Source organism: Egretta garzetta, unplaced genomic scaffold (genome assembly GCF_000687185.1).
Source record: "Egretta garzetta isolate BGI_Z169 unplaced genomic scaffold, ASM68718v1 scaffold268, whole genome shotgun sequence".
Taxonomy (NCBI): Eukaryota; Metazoa; Chordata; class Aves; order Pelecaniformes; family Ardeidae; genus Egretta; species Egretta garzetta.
The window spans coordinates 3,344,365-3,345,122 of NW_009260600.1; the positions used below are offsets into that span (position 1 = coordinate 3,344,365).

Here is a 758-nt window from a genome sequence, read left to right on the forward strand (position 1 = left end):
GTTTTTTGCTAAAACTTTGGTTAGTTAATATTGAGAAGTGCTTGTTTTTGTACAGTCGGGTTCCGACTTTTCTGATTATAAGAATAAATCGGCAAATGCGATGAAAAGACAAACAAGAAGGCTTCAAACATTAGCAGTATCGTACCTGCCGACACAATACGCCTTTCGGGGACATGCACAAACACACGATAGGGAGCACGCGCAATCTCTCTAAAACGCTGCCATGATCAGCTACGGGATTATTTCTCCTTCTACATAGACACGTCACCTGAAAGCAGCTCAGAAGCGGGAAACGAGCCCCTTCAAACATAGCTGTGCTTGTGAATAACCTTTCGAGTTACAGTTACTCGCACAGCAATAACGCCGGACAACCTTGTGTCGTCCAGCCTAGTTTTGCCCCAGAGACGTGCCCCTTCCTAAAGCTTAAGCGTCTCTGAGTATCTGCCGCACCCGCCGAGGACTAAAAGTGGAAGTAAAGTTGTTAGGCGGGGCGACTATGAAGTTACAATGCTGAGTTTTAAGATGAAATTCGCATCAAAGCACATAAAACGTTTCAGGAAGGCAGAGTCACTTTAAAAGGCAATTACCGAAGATTAGCTTGTTGACAGTTTTAAATTACAGCCTAAGTGCTCGCCTGTAGTTATGAAGTCTATCTCTTTTCGGACCCCGCTTCCACCGGCGCTGAGGACGGCTTCTCCACACGCTCCGGAGGCGGCGGGGGCCGCGCTTGGCCGCAGACCTGCTCCCTGCAGCGGCTC

At 48.2% G+C, this 758-nt stretch overlaps 1 protein-coding gene across 1 annotated transcript in view; it reads right to left on the bottom strand.

Annotated features, from left to right (window-relative positions):
• ISL1 (ISL LIM homeobox 1) overlaps positions 1 to 758 on the bottom strand; it is an 11,479-nt gene that overhangs the window by 6,215 nt on the left and 4,506 nt on the right. Inside the window, exon 4 of the mRNA XM_009644821.2 lies at positions 620 to 755. Coding sequence (XP_009643116.1) covers positions 620 to 755 — 136 coding nt within the window. The remainder of the gene's footprint in view (positions 1 to 619; positions 756 to 758) is intronic.